The sequence below is a fragment of the Dipodomys merriami genome, unplaced genomic scaffold, assembly GCF_024711535.1.
Source record: "Dipodomys merriami isolate MVZ:Mamm:240054 unplaced genomic scaffold, mDipMer1.0.p SCAF_20, whole genome shotgun sequence".
Classification (NCBI taxonomy): Eukaryota; Metazoa; Chordata; class Mammalia; order Rodentia; family Heteromyidae; genus Dipodomys; species Dipodomys merriami.
In genome coordinates, this window is record NW_027203382.1 from 7905084 (window position 1) to 7919679 (window position 14596).

Below are 14596 nucleotides of genomic sequence, written 5' to 3' on the forward strand. Positions count from 1 at the left end.
CTGAAAATACTGCATTGTTATTAATGGCCAACACAATACCAGAGATAATAAAATGGTCAATAAAATGTAATGCTAAACAAGTCAAGATTATCGATGGAAATGTTGATATTATTAGAGAATATTGTATGTATGGTCAGAAATGCATTTGCATCCTTTTCATATATCTACAAACCTCCTAAAACTGGCGTGTAAAAGTGTGGCTTTTGTCTGTTGTGTTGCTATTGTCTAGTTACTAAAAGAAGTAAGTTATGTTAATTTGCTGAGTTTCAGTTTTCCATAGTATCCTGGTCCAGTCCCTGATCAGAAAAGCTTTCACCAGCAAAGACAATAAATGGAGCTATGATTTATTTGCCCTAGATGTGCTCATCCTCCCAGAAGCAGTGGAATGGATCAAATTTAACGTGGGAATGAATGGGTATTACATTGTGCATTATGAGGATAATGGATGGGATTCTTTGGCTGGCCTTTTAAAAGGAACACACACAGCAATCGGCAGCAACGATCGGGCGAGTCTCATTAACAATGCATTTCAGCTTGTCAGGTAATATAAGCAAAGTTGTGGCTTGTTTCTGAAATCAGCTGCTGTTGTACAAATTCTTGACTTCTAAAGATGAAAGTGATTGACTGATTGATTACTAAGGAGACGTTAAAAGGTATTTTACCATTCAAAAGTTGCTATTAGCCTTGTTATTAACCTTCTGTCTTTGGATGCTAACCTACTTGAAGTCCGGAGTCTCTATTTTAATCTTTCTAATTACAGAAGCAAATGTGTAGGAAAAAAAACTCAGAAGACATCATAGTTGGCACCCCTTTTTTCTCTTGAAAGCCTGTTTTCCAGGTATTTTTCTGGCCACACTATAATAAATTCTCCCATGCTAGGTTTTTAACTATCTTGATGCCTTTGTAGAAAGACTAAGTAATCTAATTTTATTATATCACTTGTGTTAGAAGAGTTTCATTAAAAAATGGCAAAAAGAAAAAACAGAACTTGACACTATCGTCATGGAATCACTATAAAGTCTAGATTATCATATCTGGGCCAACCAAAGTAGTTTGAGTAGTTGAACATTTAATTTTTTTTTACCCCATTTCAAAGGTTTTTAAGTAAGTGTTTCCTAAACAAAAACTCGCAACTGAAGTTCTGAGACTAGTTGAACAGAACTGAAGTCCTAAGGGGAAGCATTTATTTGGGACAAGACAGCGATATAATTCTTATATTCCATGTCCTTCCACCATGAATACTGAGTTCTTTTTTTCTGTTCTTCTACCACTACCCTGGAACATACAAGGTGACCAAAGCAATGGAAAGGAAGAGGAAGTTAAGGACTGCTTATTTAATTATTTTCTTCTTGTCAAAACATTTCCCCTCCATGGTCTACTGCTGTTGGAAACATAGAAAGTTTTGTTTTAACTTACATAATTATAAACCCTACCACTGAGGCTTTTAATATCAACTCTCTCTGTGAAGGGGTTTTATGTATATTGGGGGTCTTTTTGAAGCAGAGAATACTTTTTTTACTACAGTGATATACTTCTGCGGAATGGCAGTCAGTCTGAGCAGGCTTCCTGAAGGATCTTTGATCAAAATCCTCTTCTTTTTCTCGTTTTTGTGCACAACCCAATGTATCCTAGAGATATGACACACTGTTTCCCCTGAATCACAGATGGCATTCACTCCCTTATTATTTGAGATATGTCTTCAATAGTGTAGACTTGATAGACATGTCTAACAGAAAAGGCTCAATGCAAAGGACACTATTTACAAGGGACATTTTTATCTTGTTGAGTACATTGTGGATGACTATTGCAATATACGTTGAAGCAAAAAGTTCATTTCCTTAACTGTGTCACCATGGTATGTCTTACTCAGCATTGGAAAGCTATCGATTGAAAAGGCCTTGGATTTAACCTTGTACTTGAAGTATGAAACAGAAATTATGCCTGTGTTCCAAGGTTTGAATGAGCTGATACCTATGTATAAGTTAATGGAGAAAAGAGATATGAATGAAGTGGAAATGCAATTCAAGGTAAAAGCATGAGAAATCATTATACAACTGTTGCTTTTCTTGCATGTGAAAATGAATGCTTATATCTATGTATATATGTCTTCATAACTATTAAAGAAAAGAAAGAATTCATTATTAAATTGATTAGCAAAGGTTTTGGTTTTATTTGGCACTAAAATAAGAATGGCAAGGTTATATTCTGTACTTATCATGGATTTGTTATTCCCTTCCTTTCACCAATCTTTTATTTCATTTGATTTCTCTATTATGATAACTAGTTTTAAGATTTTTTTCCCTGGGACTCTGTGGTATTTGAGAAGATACAAAAAGCTTATTTTTGACAAACATGCAGTTAGTTGCATAATTTGCTCACAAATTTAGTCATATAAATTGTCTTTTTGAGTTTAAGGTCTCTTTAGACAGAATTCTTAGGCAAAAATGAAAATAATTTATCATTTCTTATATTTAGTCCTCATATAACTAAACAGCTGTAAGGTTTAGAATGAGTTGATTTAAGCTAGGTGCTGGATGGTCACACCTATAGTCTTAGCTACTCAGAGGGCTGAGAGCTAAGGATCACAGTTCAAAGCCAGCCTGGGGAAGAAAAGTCTTAGACTCTTACAATTAACCACCAGAAAACTAGAAGTGGAGCTGTGGTTCTAAGTGGTAGAACACTAACCTTTAGCAAAACAGGTCTGGCCCAGGCCCTGAGGTTAAGCCCCACAACCAACAACAACAACAAAAAATAGCTTACAAATTAATTGACATCATGGGAAGGAATACCAGATCTATGACAATACTTGTGACACATGTCATTGCTCCCGGTGCTACACTCCAGGCCTTCCTCCTCCGGCTGCTGAGGGACCTCATTGATAAGCAGATCTGGGCAGATGAGGGCTCTGTCTCAGAGAGAATGCTTCGGAGTCAGCTCCTCCTCCTCGCCTGCGTGCGCAAGTATCAACCCTGTGTGCACAGGGCAGAAGGCTATTTCAGAAAGTGGAAGGAATCTAATGGAAATATGAGGTCAGTCTTCAGTGCTACCTTCTGTTTCCCATTATTGGAAAAATAAGTATATGAGCATCTCTTTTATAACATATTTTCTTTTTCCTTTAGAGTTATCTATATATTTCTTATCTTAAGAACTTCAAGACAATATAGGCATAAACTTAAGGAATTAGAATAGGATTATAATAATCTCCATTTTTTATAGCCAATGTTCAATTAAATTTAACTGAGCTGTCCATTGCCAGAGAGGTAATGCATTTTATAAGTATCTGTTTTAGTCTTTCAAAGATACATTGAAAGGACATCCTAGTAATTGCTAACACTGTAAATAAGTCTATACCTGCTGTACCTTAATCCTTTTACATTTGGAGTTTAAATAAAATCCAGGAAACACTATGCCAACCATCTAGATGCTTCCAGTTATGAAATGCTGTGATCCTATTGGAGTTCTGACCTGTGTCTGATCCTATTGGAGTAATTTTGAATCTTGTCTTTCTTTTGGCCTGAAAGTTGGCCACCTGTGGAATCACTCAGCATTAGTAAAAATATAGTTGATACATATTTGTAAGTTGATATGTAGGTATTTATAAAGTATCAGGCATTATGTTTCTGAGAAAGGCTACTTGAAAACTAATTTTCATTAACAAATGTAACAAAAACAGAGCTGATAGTTTTTGCTGATATTTCTAGGCCTGTGTCACTGATCATACAGTTGGTTCCTAATAGCTCACCATCATGCATCTCAGAGCACTTTTTCCATCGCAGATTCATTCTCAGTATGTTCTTTCCCCACAGCCTGCCTGTTGATGTGACCCTGGCAGTGTTTGCTGTTGGTGCACAGAACACTGAAGGCTGGGACTTTCTTTATAATAAATATCAGTCTTCTTTGTCCAGTACCGAAAAAAGCCAAATTGAATTTGCCCTCTGTATGAGCCAAAACAGGGAAAAGCTCCAGTGGTGAGTCACTCATTCATGTTGATGTGGCCAAAGGAAACCATGAAATCAGATCATTCTGGCACCTTTTTTGGTCAGGAATTGCTTATTGTAGTGTGAATATTTGTTCAGTGGGTACACAACTCATTGAGAATTGCAGATAACTAAGGAGATCTGGGTGTTAAGGGAGTACATATTTGTGTATATTTAAAGGAATGCTATAATTGAAATATTTACTGGAGATATTGTTCTTAACTATTCTTTTGGGCAAATGAGAGGAGATATGGGAATAGGTATGATAAACATAGTGTCAAGGTTAATTTTTATTATGAGATAGCTATAGGGGGCTTAGCTGTACTCTGATGACAATTTATATTTTTGGCCTTCATTATTGGCAAACTTTTTTTTAATCTTGTGGGATATTTTACTGCAATTTGTTTTATACCTTTCATCACCTATTCATTGTTGACATTTCTTTTCTTAATCATTACAGGCTATTAGATGAAAGTTTTAAGGGGGATGTAATAAAAACTCAAGAATTTCCACACATTCTTACCCTCATTGGCAGAAACTCAGTGGGCTATCCATTGGCCTGGCAGTTTCTGAGAGAAAATTGGAATGAACTAGTTCAAAAGTAAGTAGAATCAAAATTGTTCCAGGCCTGGATAACCGTGTTGTTTTGCTTTGCTCTGTGTGTGTGTGTGTGTGTGTGTGTGTGTGTGTGTGTGTGTGTGTGTGTGTGTGTGTGTGTGTGTGTGTGCATGTGTGTGTGCACGCAGTAATAGAGTTTGAACTCAGAGCCTCATGCTCTCTCACTTGGCTTTTTAGTTAAGGAATAAAGATACCTTAAATGCCCTTATTAGAGAATTCAATGCTCAGTACTGTATCTGGATATCTTCCCTTGGAAAGACCCTTCCCGTAGCCATGGGCTGGTGGAAGACTTTCACCTTCCCAGGCTAGCCCTGCTCACTCATTAATCCTCTTGCTGTTTGTATCTGCCTGTGTCTAACTCCAGAAGTACTGCCTACACTACCATTTCTTTTGGATTCTTAATGTCTTATTCAGCTGTTATGTACTTTATGTTACTAGATCTATAGTGGGGAGATCCCATCTTTCTCATGCCTGATAAGAGTTAAATGACATTACACACAGGAGGCACTTTAGATATATGTTGAATGAATAAAGTTAGATTTTGATGATTTCCATTTCTAGGTTTGAACTTGGCTCATCTTCCCTAGCCCACATGGTGTTGGGAACAACAAATCAATTCTCCACCAGAACTCGTCTTGAAGAGGTAAAAAAAAAACCCTAAAAAAGAAATTATTTTAGATTTAAGTAACAAGTTATTAGATATGAGCAAGAAAAACAAGGGTTTGAAGTGGATTTTGGTTATTTTGAAGCTATTTATGGATGCCATGATGTTGACATAAGCACAAATCAGCTGCAAATAAACTAGTGGAAACTGTGTCTCTTCTCAAACATGTTGATTTTTCCCATCTGCCACTAAAAACTTTAGGACTAATAAATCACCTGAGATCATTAGTCCTTCTGTAAGAGTATTAAAAGTGAGCAGAGGGAAGGTAAATAACCTTCCCAGCTCTTGTAAAAGAGGCAGATCTGGAGTCTAGCTTTTCTTCATTATCCAAATTCCATGATTTCCTTTTCATCAATATACCATGAAGGCATCTAAACTAGTGTTTGTTTAGGCATATAAACTAGTGTTAAAATAAAGATGAAAGGCTGCATAGTGGACAGCAGATAAACCACATGCAGGACTTGCACTGAATAAAATTATTGCAGTGATATCCTACATTTATCCCAGCTTCCTAGCAGTCAAGCAAACATGAGACGTTAGTATGGGTTACTTGCATTGTCTGATAAGAGGGACATGAAGCACACAAGTATCCTACAACAGAAGACTTGCCTTCAAACATAAAATCCCTATTGCAAATAAAAGGCTCACAGGCAGGCAGGTCTGAACAAATACTCTGTTGAGATGCTTCATTTCTGAGGCAGAGGAAGACAGACAAAACAGGTTTGGGTGAGGAAACGTTTACAGCTGACTCTGAGACTCCATGGTTAGAGGCCTTTAATGATGCTATAATGATAGGCTCCTTCCGATGAAGTATTTTGACCAATTAATGAAATGGTTGATGTGGTTTGACTGTTGGAAAATGCCTATGGTGAATTTTAATTGAGAAATTAATATTGGGCTCTGGAATAGAAAACAATGAGCTGCAGTACAAGGCGGGTTGGTAGAGGAAGAGAACATCTCTTCCTCTTCTAGGTAGGTTGTTTCAGTAACTCCTGAGCATTGTACTGAGAGATATTAAAACAACTCTGTGTCATGTAGATTGCAATTTGATGTTTCTGAAATCTATTCTTATCCTCACCCCACCCCCACTCCCAAACTCATAAAATGGTATTATGGCATGGACTGTAAGGGAATTAGCTGTTTGTAATCCCATGCTGAATAAACAACACAACTTGGCCTCCACTGGCTTCTGGACCACAAAAAAAAATTGATGGATTAATGTTGCGGAAATTTATGGGGAAAGGCTAACAACGCTTTACTGTGAAACAAAACAGCATCATGTTCAGTGCCATGACACCACTGGTATATTTACCATCTGAACTTAAGGGGATCAGATACCCAGAGAGGAAACAAGAACAAAAACTTTGTGGGGTAAGGGGAGCCAGAGCCAAGAGTTTCTTATCTCTTTAAAACTGTGGGTAACTTTCTGCAGATTTACTTTGTGGGAACAATCTAAGAATTGTAGATTAGGATAAAAACATTGGCAAAATTTGGGGTCTTACCACCATAATTTACTAAGAACTCCATTCCCTGCAGGGTTTCTGTAATAATGTACAAGGCCAGGCCTGTGGAAAAGACTTTATTTATGTGGTTGAAAGTGTTTTGCTTGGCAACAAAGATACTCTGTACATTCTGCTTACTAACTATCATGTTTTAAGAACTTAAGATTGCATCTGTGTGTATAGAACAAAATTCACATTAAATAGACACACTCAATTAAACCTTAATTATAAAATGGTGAACAGGGAAGCCTTTAAAAGCCTGGCAACTGTGAATAAATAAAAGAGCTACGGAGAAGAAACCCCAAAAACTGACATCATGAGGCATGAGCTCATTTCAAACAGCTAAAGCTTAAGTGACTATAATCACATCCAGATACCCAGGGCTGTTTTCTACATACATTTGTGACAAATGCTGAATTCTGGTTTCATTTTCCTTTTAACTGGCTTGAAGTTCTTTTTGCTTCATGGAAACAAAATTAACTTTAAGACAATTTCATTTTGCTTTCCTAACAAGGTAAAAGAATTCTTCAGCTCTTTGAAAGAAAATGGTTCTCAGCTCCGTTGTGTTCAACAAACAGTTGAAACCATCGAAGAAAATATACGCTGGATGGACAAGAATTTTGATAAAATAAGAGTATGGCTGCAAAGTGAAAAGCTTGAACTGTTGTAGTAATCTGTTTCTTGCCAAGTTCCTGTCACCTATAATCACCAAAGTGTTATTTAATGTGAACATTTAATAGACTGGATATATTTTCAAGCTGGCGGTGGTTATTTTTGGCTTTCTGATGATACTTTTCAACTCTACTCATTTGAACATTTCTGGATGATTTAGGAATTTCTAAAGTTTTTAAAATTCATTTTGTTGGAGATTGAACTATATATAATCTTACATACACCTAACCCTTTCATCATTTCAGAGAAGACTGCATGCTAATTGATGTAGTTCCATGTTTAACAGTACTGCCCTGAACTGTAAATCCTTTGCTACAGAATAATAAAGTTCCTCACTCTTTCTATTTTATGCTTAACCCCTACAATGTCCACATTCCTTTTCTGACAATGTCCCCCGGTAAGAGGTTGAATAGTAGAGTACTGAGAAAGGAACACTGGATCAATAACTAAGCTGGAACATGGCTGGGCAAGAGCTCTTTTGCTTATCTCTTTAGATCTGTATTTACCTTCTCTTCCTGGCTTCATGCCATCACCTTTTCTTGCCCTCTGGATTTTGGTCCACAGCCCCAGGAGTTTGGAGCTGTGGTTGAAGGAGGGGGTATGTATGGCTATATATTTCCTTGCTTCTTTGCAGGATGATTTATATTGGGCTCTAAGGTCTTAGCTTCAGAGAAGCAACTGTCTTTTCCACAGAGTCTTCTCCATCTCTGGGGTAGGTTGTGTACTAGGTTAAGTACTTCCTTCTCTCATCCCTGCAGGACTAAAAGCAACAGGACTAGGAGCCCCATAGACTAGAAGCCTGGTAGTACTCAGGGTTGAAATATATCTGGTCCAGCACCTTTATTTAAAAGTCCTTGCATAGAACTATTCTCAGGGATCCTGACAGCCTCATTGGCATTCAGGTCTATGGAGGACATGCCATCCATTAAAGTTGTGATGGAAAGCTGTTGATCCTTAAGTAAGGAGGCAATGTTTACTCTCTGCTAATTGAGCCTAGTTTTTAATTGCTAAGTAACTCAATCTTGGCATTTGTTGACAATAAATAATTTCAGAGCCAACAACAAATGATATACCAAAAAATTGAAAATACTTGCTTATATTAGACTAAGTGAAGGCTGTGCAGTCTTTTGTTTGAATTGATGTCATACACAAGAGTAGATGGTGATGTTAGGCGAAATGAACCCTAAGATAAGGATTCAAATCTTTTTTTTTCTTTCTTGCGATTGTTTCTAGATGATTTCTTTGTTGCTTTGTATGTCCCTCCCCCATAGTATAACCCCTGCTTTCACTGTATTTGATGTTGGCATAATTTGTGGGGGGAGAAGGGAAAAAACAAATTGTTTAAATAGGGATACAGGTGGATCCATTACAACAATGAAATGTATAAGACATTATGTTGAAAAACGAACTTTACAACTTTGGCCAGGGGTGGGGGTGGGGGTGGGAGGGCAGAGTGAAAGGGATCCGAAGGGGAAACAAAAGAGGAAGCTTGATAACAATGCTTGATAAGAAATGTACTCATTATCTTGCCCATGTAATTGTAACCCCTCTGTACAGTATTTTCACAATAAAAAATAAAACGAGTAGATGGCATCATTTCAAGATAAGGAACATGATTTAATGTGAAGGATGTCAAAATGCATGGTTCTCAAAAACGACAGAAGAGTTTGACATTTCAGAGACATAAATGTGTCACCTTTTCTTTGCTTGTGACAAAACACCTGGGAAAAGCCAAGATTTATTCTGGCTCTAGGTTTCAGACGTATTGGTTCATGGAAAGTGGTGCCATTGTTCTGGGCTGGGGACACTGCAGGAACAGGTGATGCAGGTAGGAGGTTACTTATCGCATGGCAGCTGGGAAGGAGAGAAAGAGCCAGAGAAGAAAGATCCCAGGACAAGATGTACCCTTGCAAATCACATCCCTACCCCCTTCCTCCCATTCAGTGATGAAGTCATCAATTGGCTAATCCATTAATAAAATTAGTGCCTCTTGATTCAGCCTCTTAATTCGGCTGAGTCTTCAACACATGTGCCTTTTGGGTATGAGAGGGTACTTTATTATTGAAACCACAACAAATGTGATTATAGTTCTATGTTTACACCTATGTATGGTTGAAGGTATAAAAATTAAATACAGATACAAATTACTGGGGAATTCTTCCCCAGGCTACTTTGCTTCTAAGAAAAAAATACACAACCAAGACTTTAGTGTAAAATATTTTAATTGTATTTATATCAGTGAAACAGAGATAGCAATTTTTAATTTTGGTCATCTAGCTTCAATATTGTTTGAAAAGCCAATTTGTTAGATAATATTACAAGGTGCAGAATAAACATTGTAATGAATGTGTGTTCTTTACTTCTAAGTGGATACTTGCAATTATTTTCTCCTGACCTGATTTAAAAATAATAATAGGGTTGCTTTAAATCCTGTAGCTTACTCAACTCATTTTGGGTTACTCGCAAACATCCAGCCTTAAGAGATATTTCTAATTAAAAAAAAGGCATATTCTGAATATCTTAAATGTATGTTTACCTCATTAAATCTCTGGATTTTGGTGTGTAGTTAAAAAAATACTTTGATAGTTGCATGGAAATTACTATTGCAGCCATACCTTTACAAACATCTGTCAATGTCTATGGTTTCACTCCTTTTAAAAACAAAATGAAAAGGAACCAAATACCTGTACTGTCCAAATGGGAAGATTAAATACATACTTAAAATTCTTCAGAAAGGTGAGGTTTTTTTTTTTTTTTTGTTGTTGTTGTTGTTAGTACCTTCAAAATAGAATGATTGCTTTTTCAATGGGACAGGGGCTTAGCCTTGTAACTATGTATAATTTGAAATCCAATTGGTATGTGCCTAATTTGTAATTTGTAGTGAGAATTTTAGAGAAAATTAACAAAATTTGTTGCTCATTATAAGTAATAGTATTTTTTCTTACCCTTCCCCCCACTAGACAGTATTGCTTACATTACTATGTCTAGTGAAGTTAGTTAAGTCCTAAGAAAAGCTTTATATTGATGCTAAGTAAGGCTTACTTTCTGAAAAGAAGAAATTACAAATCTGTCTATGATATGTACCTAGCATCTTTCCCACATTCATACTCTGGAAATAAAGATGAAATTATTTCTCACAATTCCACATTCCATTATCAGTGCAATGTTTGTAACTATTTATACAGAAAGAGCTGAGAATCCATTCAAAGTTGTCAGATACCAAAGCCCAGTTCTGAAACTGCTGAGAGGGAAAAGCACTTTAAATTTCAGCATATACACATGTACATACATACATATATATTTTATCTTTAAAGCAGAGGTTAGTTTTTATATTTGGTAAACTTAACTTCTGTAAAGCCAGATGCATACAGCTTACAGGCAAGTGTGACAAATGGCTCTATGTGAAAACTGCTGTCTAGGATTTATGGAGTGAGAACAGAAGCCACAGTTTAAAAACATGGTAAACCAACAGAGTTCAAGCCATATGAATATTCTTAGAATTAAAATTCTTATTCTTGAGACTTGCTATCCAGTGCTTTTGCTAGCCTGTATTTTGCTGCTCTGACTTAATTGAAGTCAATTTTTCATCTGACTATATGGTACAAAAGTCTCACCCCTGGCAAAGAAAAACTCCAACGAGGGCTGGGAAGGTGGCTCAGTGGTAGAGCACTTGCCTTGCATGCTCAAGGCCCTAGGTTCGATTCCTCAGCCCCACATAAGAAAAAAGCCGGAAGTGGTGCTGTGGCTCAAGTGGTAGAGCACTAGCCTTGAGCTGAAGAGCTGAGGGACAGTGCCCAGGCCCAGAATTCAGGCCCCACGACTGGACCCCCCCCCCAAAAAAAGAAAGAAAAACTCCAACGAAAAATGGAGACTGGTGTTTTCGGTTCTTCTGTTTTTTCCACATTATTATTAATTTATTATTAGCAGCCCAAGAGAAGATATATGCCCAATATACAATACTTTAGGGTTGACTTATGAACATTAACCCAAAGAAACATCAAATATAGCTCAAAAACTCAGGAAGAAAGGGAATAAAAGGAATCTGAGCACTGACAAATATTTAAAGCATTATTTTCCAAATGCTAAAAAAATGCTGTGTAAACTGAAAATACTAATGAGATTTAACAGGCACTGTGTGTAAAATGTGCAAAAGTTTGCAAAGTTTTCTTTCTAGTTTTAAATTTTTCTTTAGGTGGTGCTTTAAGAAACTTTATCAAATATACTTCTCTAACAAATATAAAGCTTCCTTTTCTTACCTAACTAAAGGCAATTTGTAAAAAATTCAAAGTTTACCAACAATCAATAACACAGGTGAAACAGACAAATTCATTTTCTTTCTGGAAAAGAATAACAAATCAATGCGTACGATGTCAAAAGGCTTAAGAGACCACCATCAAGAAGCCACCCAGAAAATTTGTCTATTGCTGAAATCCTTTGTTCTTCAAAGTCACCATCCACCAGGTATAGGTTTTATATGCAGATACCTTAAAAATTTCAAATAAAAAAATTCAGTGAACCATTGGTTAGAGGATTTTCATGTGACAGCACATAAAATTTGGTACCTAGCAACTGATAAGGATTTTCTGTGAGGAAGTATGGGAGTGGTATACGAACTGAAGTTTTTCATTAAATTCTAGAAAAAATTGTTTTGAGAAATTCTAATCAGAACACCTCCTTTATATGAAATAAAAATGAGCCACAGGAATACTGAATGTGACTTAGCCCACATTTTGATTACTTTCAGGTTTTGGTCAGTAAGTATTTTTATGCTATTATGGCTAAGAATAAAAGCTCTCCTCTGAAGATTTACATAAGAATCATTTCTTAGTGTAGGTCTGAGAGATTCAGTCACTTATTGGAATTTTTTTCAGTCACCATCACTTGGAATCAAATATGTAATATTTTACTTCCCAGAACTAAGATATATGAATGGTCAAGAGTTGGGGGGAGGAAGGAGTTAGGGAGATGGGAAGGGGAGGGATAGTAGGGGAAAAACAAGGGAGGGGAAACAATGTTCAATAGGAAAAGTAGTCATTACCTTACTCATGTAACTGTAACCCCTCTGTACAGTATCTTTACAAAAAATATTTTTAAAAATTGTTCCTTTCTGAGAGACTTCAGAGAGGGTCTTTTCTTTCCACATCCCCCCCCCACCAAACATTGGTATTTGGGGTGTATCAATTAAGGGCATTTTACAAGTTGAAACATGTTAAAATTTGCTTTGCCACAATAATCAGTGGTCAAACCCATCTTAATTTTAAAGGTTCTACTAGCTTCAGATGGTCATTTTCTTTTTTCTTTTCTTGTCTTTTTTCTTTTTTTTAAATTTTTTGCCAGTACCTGGATTTGAATTCAGGGCCTTTTGGTCTTGCTTGGCTTGCTTGCTCATGGCTGATATTCGACCACTTGAGCCACATCTCTAAGTATGGCTTTCTTGCTGATTATTTTGGAAACACAGTCTCAAAGATATTCTGCCTGGACTGATTTAGAATTGCAAGCCTCCAACTCTACTGAGTAGCTATGATTACAGGATATACCACCAGTACCCTGCTCAGATGGTCATTTTCTTTAAAGAGTCTGGCCTAATATTTTAATAGGCTCTGAATCAGAAGATTAATGTTTTTAAACATGCTAGAAGCTCAATCATCCTATTTAATGCATTTCTGTTAATGACCTAAATATTGACTTTCCAATATGCACTTCATAATAATAGTATAAAGAAAGAATGAAATATTCATTAAGTGCCCTTCATTTTTTTTCCCATAACATGGATAGCAGAAAGTACAGTTTTCTTTGTTTACAATATAACACTGAACTTACCGAATTGTAAATTTTAGCTTGTTTTTCCTTCACCATCTGGCTTGGAAACTTCCTTTGTTCTCTACAAGGGAACACAAAAAGCCATCAGCTCTTTGTTTTCTGGAAAAAATGTTAAAGAACTGACCTAGGAAGGAAGGTTTATGAGGAAATGAGATCCTCAGAATTAAAGGGACTGAAAATGGCAGTCAATGGGAGAAAATATAATGATCCTTCCTAAGTTTCTCTTTTTCATTTACTCAAAAGCTGTTTTCTTCCTCCTTGAGTTCCTAAGCTATCAATAACTTTTAAGTTACCCTAAATTTCTTATTCTCAACTTATTTTTGTAAAAAAAAAACAAAAGGCCCCTGTAGGCTAAGTATTGGAAAAAATGCAGATACTTGTAGATGGCAGTATTTCAATATTCTATAATGATTTGTCTTTTTTTCCCTGTAGTTGGGGGGCCTGTCCAGCCATGGAATAGACTCATTACACTGTAATTGCTATCTTCTGTTTCTTTGTTAAGGGGTTGATCACTTACTTTGTATAACTACAATTAAATAACAAGCAATTTAACCTATTTAAAATATGTCATGAGTAACTCAATTATCAATTCTGTTTTTGCAACCTTTGGGAATCAATTGCAAGAAGACTCAATGATCTTGTTCTGAACAGGTTTGACACACCTACATGATAGTGTCTTTTTGTGGTTCATTTCTCATTATCATCAGAAAATGGCAATTAGAATCATTTTGTCCACATACTTTGGTCATTTTAAGGGAAATAAAAACTGTCTAATCAGACCACAGCTTGAGTAATTTTAACAATCAGAAGCTCCAAATTGTGGTATTACATAAATGCCCAAGTCTAAGACTTAAACTGAATCCCATACCTTCACATTCCTTAGTGTCCACTGTACTTTGTAGAGGAACATAAAAATTATATACTGCTATATTGTGGACACTGAATGACTCCCCAAAAACATGGGGAACAAGGCTTGGTCCCAAGGATGGCACTCCTCTAGGAGCTGGAGCATTATGGGGGTGTCATTAGATCATTGGGAATGTACGCTCAAAGTCAATCATGGTACCCCATTCTCTTATTCTTTATTTCCTGGTCCAAAAGGTAAGCAGTTTGTTCCACCAGGCACTACCATCACAATGTGCTGCCCAAAGCAATATAGCCAGTCAGTCATGGGCTGAATTGTCAAAAACTATAGATGGACCCACAGAAACATTTCCTCAAAAACTATAGATGGACCCACAGAAACATTTCCTCTCTATAAATTAAATGCCTCAAGTATTTTATAGTAGTGGCAAAAACCTGACTAACACATGAATTAATAGTCCATTATTTATGAATCTGCC

General features: G+C 36.4%; 2 protein-coding genes across 11 annotated transcripts in view; one reads left to right on the forward strand and one right to left on the reverse strand.

Moving 5' to 3' along the window:
* The window catches only part of Erap1 (endoplasmic reticulum aminopeptidase 1), a 33847-nt gene extending 23742 nt beyond the window's left edge, over positions 1–10105 (forward strand). For both annotated transcript variants that reach the window (XM_070031029.1, XM_070031030.1), the window contains exons 13-19: positions 358–541; positions 1871–2027; positions 2845–3029; positions 3807–3968; positions 4438–4578; positions 5157–5238; positions 7276–10105. In XM_070031029.1, the coding sequence (XP_069887130.1) occupies positions 358–541; positions 1871–2027; positions 2845–3029; positions 3807–3968; positions 4438–4578; positions 5157–5238; positions 7276–7431 (1067 nt within the window). In that variant the 3' untranslated portion in view covers positions 7432–10105. The remainder of the gene's footprint in view (positions 1–357; positions 542–1870; positions 2028–2844; positions 3030–3806; positions 3969–4437; positions 4579–5156; positions 5239–7275) is intronic.
* A 468-nt stretch (positions 10106–10573) lies between these two features.
* The window catches only part of Cast (calpastatin), a 95680-nt gene continuing 91657 nt past the window's right edge, over positions 10574–14596 (reverse strand). For all 9 annotated transcript variants that reach the window (XM_070031034.1, XM_070031031.1, XM_070031037.1 and 6 more), the window contains 2 exons: positions 13254–13314; positions 10574–11917 (listed from right to left, as the gene is read on the reverse strand). In XM_070031034.1, the coding sequence (XP_069887135.1) occupies positions 13267–13314 (48 nt within the window). In that variant the 3' untranslated portion in view covers positions 10574–11917; positions 13254–13266. The remainder of the gene's footprint in view (positions 11918–13253; positions 13315–14596) is intronic.